At 44.0% G+C, this 7,670-nt stretch overlaps 1 protein-coding gene across 16 annotated transcripts in view; it reads left to right on the top strand.

Annotated features, from left to right (window-relative positions):
- Nucleotides 1-7,670, top strand: part of WIPF1 (WAS/WASL interacting protein family member 1) — a 92,402-nt gene that overhangs the window by 61,735 nt on the left and 22,997 nt on the right. For all 16 annotated transcript variants that reach the window (XM_084813322.1, XM_084813258.1, XM_084813314.1 and 13 more), the window contains one exon: nucleotides 47-134. In XM_084813322.1, coding sequence (XP_084669448.1) covers nucleotides 84-134 — 51 coding nt within the window. In that variant the 5' untranslated portion in view covers nucleotides 47-83. The remainder of the gene's footprint in view (nucleotides 1-46; nucleotides 135-7,670) is intronic.

The following is a 7,670-nucleotide window of genomic DNA, read 5'->3' as shown; positions in this document are numbered from 1 at the left end:
GCTCAAATTGTTGGAAAGTTACATGAGTGGTGGTGTTCTCCAACAGGTTTCAGAGGGATAGAAGAGAGACTCAAGCATAGACCATGCCTGTTCCCCCTCCTCCAGCTCCTCCGCCTCCCCCAACATTTTCTGTGGTAAGTTTCAACTTTTAAGTTTAAAACTTGCGTGTGTGTGTGTGACGGGGACTCTGTCGATTGCATTGATCTGCTAAGATAAGCCATATGAAAATGAAGCGTGTTCTGAGTTACACTGCATGCGTGGCATAGCTCAGTGACAGAGCACGTGTTTTATATGCAGAAGGTCTCCGGTTCAATCCCCATACTGCTGAAAAAATTCCTGACTGAATCACTGGAGAGCCACTGGCGGTCAGTATCGACAATACTAGGCTAGATAGACCAACGTCTGACTTGGTAAAAAGGCAGCTTCCTTCATTCTCTCTCCAGAAATGGGCTGGAGAAGATGGAGGCCTTGAGAAAGCCCATGTTATGGGGCTCCACGCTAATCTCGTAAACTTTAGGACCTACAGAGAAGCCATACTCTTTCCACCTGCTCCTTTCCTCCATAAAACCTTACCCAACAGCAAATGAGTCTTGTGGCTCCGCCTGTGCAAAGGAATTGGCAGGGCTGGCTGCTCGCAGAATGGAAGCAGCAGTGGGCCCCGCTCATGGACGGGCAACACTGGATACTGTCCATGGATGAACAAGAACTGTATCCCCGTTTGCAAATACTGTGAACGTGTCCTGTTCGAAACGCTGAATGCAAGCAGGAGCAGGAATGTAATTCTTGGGCATTTTTTGCTATTTCCTGAAGTTGCGTTTGTGTTCCAAAGTACAGACTTGCAAAAATATGCATTTCCGCCACCAAAAAATGCATTTTCATGTTTTAGCCTATGGGGTAAAAGTACACATTTGGGGTACGTACTTGGAAAAGTGTGCATTTTTTGTGTCTGAAAATGCACACTTTTCCTGTTTGGGGTGGGGGGAAAGATGCTCATGTTCAGGAGCGGGAACAAGGTGAGATGAGCATTGAGGTGCAAAATGGAGAACCTCGACGGGCTCAAACATTTCTCATTCTGGTCACAAAACCTAAGGATGGATCTGTGCATTGTTAGAATAACTATGGGACTGCCACCAAAACCAGCATCCTCATGTCAAGTTCCTGGTGTTACTATGTTGTGCACTTTATGTTGTCATTATGATGGCATTATGTTGTGGACTTTTCCCGCCACCAGCAGCAATGATGTGGAGCGGGGTGAGAAAACACACAACATCACGATGTCATGTCACATAACAAGAATACCAAAATCTTACAAAGGAGTGATGGGATTATACTTGCCTTTCTTTGCTGCTGAGAGAGAAAAAAGCAATCCCCCATTTCTTTCCCAAATTAGCTAATATTGTGCTTGTGTAAGTTAATGTAGAAAGAATATTTGGTAGCTGATACTTGGAACAGGAACAGATGTTAGTCCTGCCATGGGAAGACAGCTGATTATAGCATCCCTGTTACAAGTTGTACTACCCCCCACTCCCCATGGAAATGTTTAGGAACATTTGCCAAATGACCCTTTTTAGATTTAAATTCAGACAAATCTTTAAACCATGGTTTGGAGCACTGAAACTTATCTGCAGGTTCACACACTCCTGTGTTCCCTTTTGGCTTCCTATTTAGTACAAGCCATACTTTGCCATGACTTGTAATTTGGCAAACTGTGGTTAGAGTTTACTCTCGCAGCCAGAATCAGAAAACCTCTTCAAACTATGTTTTATGATTGTGGTTTGAACAGCAAACACTAACCATAGTCTGCCAATTCAGATATCCTGGCAAACTATGGTTAGTGCTAAACATGACCTGTAGGACCAAACTAGGCACTACATTAAGGGCTCAATCCTATTCAGATAGGTGGCCACCTCCAAACTCAGAGGCAACCGCCTATCCAATGCAGGACAGGAGAAGCACAGAGGGGATCGTTCCCTCCGCACTCCTCCTGCCCTGCATTTTCAGCTAGACAGCCGATTGCAGCTGTCTAGCTGCAAGAGGGCTGAGCGGGGGAGGAGGCTGCTGTATGACACATTGGATGTGTTGTACAGGCATTTCCGCACTCCCCGCCCTGGAACGCCTCCCAGAATGCCCCTTTTTGGCCACTCCATGCTCCTCTTGCGAGCCCGGAGGACAGGGCTGTTCTGTACTGCCTCGGAGGCAGCTCGGAGGGGGGAGGTCAGTTTTCTGTGAACCAACCTTGGAGCGCAGGTTCTGAGGTTGGTTCCCGGAAAACAAGATATGCGATGGCCGTCTAGCCGTTGTCTAGCGGCCATAGGATTGTTCCCTCCATGTGTGTGTGCAATAAGTGCCTTTAAAAAAAAGTTTGAATTAATTTTCCAAATGCAAACAAATGAAGAAAAAAATACATAGAATTTAAATCTAGTTATTGACAGAGGGAAGTATTTTTAACATATTTTTCCTCCTTCACAAACAGGAATATAGGTGGAATCTATTGGGTTATCTTTTTGGTTCTTCATAACAACAAATTATATTTAGAGAGCAATCCTATGATCCCTGGGAGGGCATCCCAGGGACCATAGAAATGCTCAGAAAAACCCTTCCAAGACAGCGCTCTGACTTCAGAAGGGGGAGTTGGAGAACCAGCCCCCTCCCTCAATCACACTGGCTGCCCTCGGGGGTTGGAAAAATGGCCTCAGAGGAGGAGGAAAGGGAGCATTCCAGGGGACAGGGGGGGCAGAGACCAGAGAGGCCAGGATATAAGTTATCCTGAGCCTCCTCCAGCCTCCTTCCTCCCGCCTCTGAAAAGGCTGAAAAGCCAGTCTAAAAAAATCAGGAAAGACAGAGGACGGGGTGACAAATATCGCCTTTACCACTCCTTCCAGCCTGCTGGCATAGGAATCTCAGAATCATCTGAGTTCAAAGCCTTCCAAGCAGTGAGGGTGCCATGGATAGGATTGTGCCCTTAGCTACTTTTCCATAAACCTGAGGAAAGGCTTTGACAAATATAGCTGTGTATGGCCTTGACTTGTATAGGAAATAAAATCATGCCATATTTCATAAAAATCTGATATTTTGACTTTGCCTTTAACTAATTTCTGTTGCTACATCAATTTTGCTTAAGTGCCCTTTTTTTAATAAAACAAAACAGCCCAGGGCCCCCAATCTAGAACACTGAGCTGTGTGTGTTTTAATCCCTTCCCCTTGTGCAACAGTCATAGTGAAAAATCCCTTCCCCCCCTGAAGCTGCTGTTTCTCTCAGGAGGGAAGCTGCTATTGGTGTCAATTATTGCTCCCCTTCTCCAGCTGTTACATTTAAAATAAAAGCAAGACACATTACATGCATACATGCATTTAATGTATCCACTAGTTTGGCACTGAGAGGGAAACCACACCTAAGGAGGTGTGAGGGATCATGAGAGCCTACAGCAACCTTTCCTAATGATGTGTTATACTTAGGGATGTATGAGAAATTCATTCCAGTTCATTTTTGATCAGGATTTACCCAGTTCCCACCTTCCAGGTCAAATACAGATTCGGACGCAATCTGTGGTCGAAGTCCATACATTTCCAAGCTTGCAATGTGATTCAAGGACCCCCCCCCATGTGTTCGACAACATGCCTACATTTGAAAATATGCATGAAAAAATGCATACTTTTGAAAAATGTGCACAAATACGCTTTAATCAATGGGAAAAGAAAGTGTATATTTCAAAGATGTGCACAAATGGGGTATATATTTGGGAAAATATGTATGGAAATAAACATAGATTTTCATGTGAAAAGAAAAACCCAAAGCTTGCAATCTGGAATTTGGAGAACTTCGGCAAGCTCGAGTTTTGCTGATTTGCGCATGCCTAGTTGTACTACAGCTTCCATAATCCCCATTCAGATGGCTGGGGGATTTTTGGAGTTGTAGGCTCACACATCTGGAAGGTGCCAGATTGGGGAAGGCTGAGCCCAAAGCCATAGTTTGGAGGTTCGTCTGAATTCATTCTTGTGGTCTGAATTTAAACTCAACCATCAAATCAAATACTGATGAGCCTGAACAAAAACATAACCCAACTTTTTTTTAATGGTTTGACTTCCGTACTCATAAACTGCATGATGTCTACAAAATTTAGACAAGAAGTAGAAATTCAGCACAGCAACCTCATACATGATTACACTGTGGCTGGTGGGAACATGCTTATATAGTGGAATTTTGAACAAATATGAGTCAACTTTTGGAACATCTGGGAAAATTTAAGCTGTTTCATGTTTCTCATACAAAATATTTTCTTATTTTCTTTTGGTTACTTTTTTTAAAGGTTGTGTTTCTGTTAACAAAAGACAATTCAGACTTTTATAGCAATACACAGCAGATTTTAAATATGGGTTGCAGGAGTCTGTAAAACGTGAATGGCTCTGTGCTTTTTGAAGTGGTAGATCAAAATTCTTCTTCAAGTGGTTTTAATAAAAAGTATTGTAATCAACGATTTTATTCCCTTACAAATAAATCCAGGAAATCCTGTGTTTGGACAGTGGAAGTGTTAGGCTCTAGAAAATGAGTCTCTCTTTTCAAACAGTGTGTGTGTGTGAGTGTCTGTGTTTCCAAAATAGCAAATTAAAAGAAGTATCTTTTCCTTACTGACTGATTTATGAACAAACTTTGAAAAAACGAAATAGACATTCAGTTCCTAGGCAATCAGAGACACATGTCTAGGAGTCCCATAATGGTGTAGTGGAGCTGAACTCACAAGGATGCAGTACTGGTACTTTTTTGTTAGCAGGGACACTGATGTCATCTGCCACCCCCCTCAGACTTCCCTGTTCCCTCTGAGCTTAGCTGCAATCTTCACAATAGCTGTGGGTGGATGGGGATTAATTTTCCCAGCAACAATATATTGTTCCCTGTTGCTAGGCAAACTATTCTGAGGTGGCTTGGTCTTAAACAGGCAATTAAGACCCCTTAGCTTTACAAAAGACTTGCTCCTGGTGGAGATGAAATGTGCTAGAAGTGGTTTGTTGATATGGATCAACACAGTTGCCTGCATTTTTGACTTCTCCTTGTGCGTGCGGCCATGGGGACTGTCATGCTGAATGCTTCCCTGTCAAAATTCACCACTGTCCCTCTGTTTTAAGAAGGAAGGATTTCTCCTTTTAACAAGTTTGTACAGGCACGGCTAGTCCAAGGGCAGCCAAACACAGGGAAAACGAAACTCTGGAGCTCTCTTCTAATGCCATGGCTTCCTAACCTACTGAAGGGAGAGAATGAGGCCCATTTCAGGGTTGGTGTCAGGTTTAAGGGAGTCCTGGCAAGGTGCCCTCAGGATACCCCCTCCCTGGCACTATTCTGGTGGGCTGCCCCAGTAAGCTTTCCAAGTGGCAGGGGACAGCGGTGAGGGCAGGCATTTTTTTCTTTCTTTTTTTCTGGGTTATGGCCAGGCCCAGAGGCATTCTGGGGAAATGAAAATGGTGGACAGCTATAGCTTCACCAGGTGCATTACTTCACAGCAAAGTGGGTGCCACTGGTCCACTGCCCAGTAGAAATATGGGGGAAGAAAAGAAAATGGATAGGCCCCAGGCTTTGCCCCACCATGCTGGCAGCTGAAGCTGGGCCTGGCCTGTTTCCACATTTATGTTTTGGTAGCAAAGTCCCACAGTGACTCTACCACCTCATTGTCACATCGGCAGCTGAACAGTACAGAACAATATCCCTACTGGCATCCATATCTGAGGCAATACTTGAAAACTACCACTTTCCCAGTTTTTTTTTTTTTTTACAACAATTAATTAATTCCCTAACCAAATCAGCTCACAAAATTCATTAAAAAACACTACATGTTATGAAAACTCATTACCAGTACCTTCAAGGAGACTATTTTGTGTAATAAGATTTTTTTAACTGCTAGAAACTGCAAATAATCTGCCTTTGAATGGCTACTCATGAGCTCTAGATATGCCTAAAGGGAAACAGTTACAGCCATAGCTAACCACACCCCTTTTATTCTGTGTGTAATAGCTACAATATTTCCAAAAATCTCACCGTAATTCAATAAAACCTTCAAATTTGGATAACTCTCCTTTTTTGCATATCTGGCTCATCAACAAGTTTTTAGCAAACAACCTCAGCCTCTAGGGGCTGTAATTGAGCAGTGACCAAATGCTGGGGAATACCTTTTAAAGAGATGGTTGCTTCCCGTGTGATGGCAAAGAACGGCGATTGCCCTTCCATCATTTCTGTAAGGGGAAATGTGACCTGGAATGCAGCTATCTCTCACCTGTGGCTGTGCATCGGAGAGGAACATCAGCTGTTTGGGCAAGCTCTCTTTCGGGGAAGCTTCTCTACTGTTATTGAGTCTCCTGGAAAGCTTAAGAGCTGGGGTGGGGAACCTCAGGCCCTCCAGGATTCCGCAAATGGCCACACCCCTTTCCCCCAACTGCCGATTGTTTGGTGGTATCCAGGCTTTTGCGCAGTTTTTATCCCATTCTAAAAGGTTGAAGTGCCTCTCTTAAGTTACCAGCAGTAAGAGGTTTAAGTGACAATGTGCTAGTATTTTTGGTGTTTGGGGCTCCAGCCCTTTTGCCTCCACCCTGTCCACCACTGGGATGTGGGCCCCCAAGAGCTTCTCCAAAATTGAATTTGCCCCATGGGTCGCAAGAGGTTCCCTAACCTTGTTTAAGAGGAACCAGGAGGTTAGCCACTGATCTGGAGGAAAGATGTCTCGATTCTCTGCAGCAAATGAGCAGCAATGTGCACAATATGTGGAGAGAGAAAAAGATTGTCCAGAAAGGTCCTAGTCCAGAAAGTTCCTTTAGGCCCATGCACAGCCTTGCACACGAAGCAAACGGTTTATCTACTTTTAAAAAATAGAAACTTCTTTAAAGTTGTCTTGAGTTTGGAAATCAGCTTGCTGTGCAGAGCTCCAAGATTCATGGCGCAAGGGAAGAGATCAAAAGCCTCACTGGGTGCATAGAGGGAACTTGTACTGCTCTGATAATTCGCACCTAACGAACCATAGAAGATTAAATAACCCAAAATAAAATTTCACATTGTAATAAACCCTGTGGAGTCGTGCAGCACCCCAAACTCAAATAAAGTTACTTTGATGCAAGCTTCTGTAGGACATCTGGATGCATGTAATGATTTTCAGAGGTTTGATGTAAATTCTCTTTCTGTGATGCAAGGAATCCTATGAAAGGGCTTCCAGGGGGAGAATTATCTTCACTGTATTGAATGGAGACATGGCCTCTGATGGACTGTGGGGGGAAGTCTTTCCCTTCTGGTGGACTCCCTTTTGTAAGGGTGCCCCAGGCAATAATCGGAATAGGCTGAAATTAGCTTGAAAAACACCAGCCTGTCTGGCTGTTCCCCCCACCCTTAATCCTAGCTCTAGGAAGAATACGAGCCTTTCTACATGAGGCATTTATTGTGCACTCTGATTCATCGCTCACAGTAGTTTGTGGGTGCTTTACACAATGTCGTTATCCTCCAGGGATGCCTCTCCTGTGCTTTGCAACCATTATAGCATTTTTTTCTAGCGAGGAAAGTCTCGTATTTCCGCAAATGGTGGCATGAAACCCTGGTGTATTTGGGCAGTTCTGCTCTACCACAGCACCACCTAGTGGTTGTGTAATGGAATGTATAGAAAGGCAGAGGAAGAAAACCCCTGGAAAAAAACATGAGTGAA

The sequence above is a fragment of the Heloderma suspectum genome, chromosome 1 (genome assembly GCF_057233095.1).
Source record: "Heloderma suspectum isolate Gila_16-S chromosome 1, 16-S_ref, whole genome shotgun sequence".
Classification (NCBI taxonomy): Eukaryota; Metazoa; Chordata; class Lepidosauria; order Squamata; family Helodermatidae; genus Heloderma; species Heloderma suspectum.
This window is presented reverse-complemented; position numbering and strand designations above follow the sequence as displayed.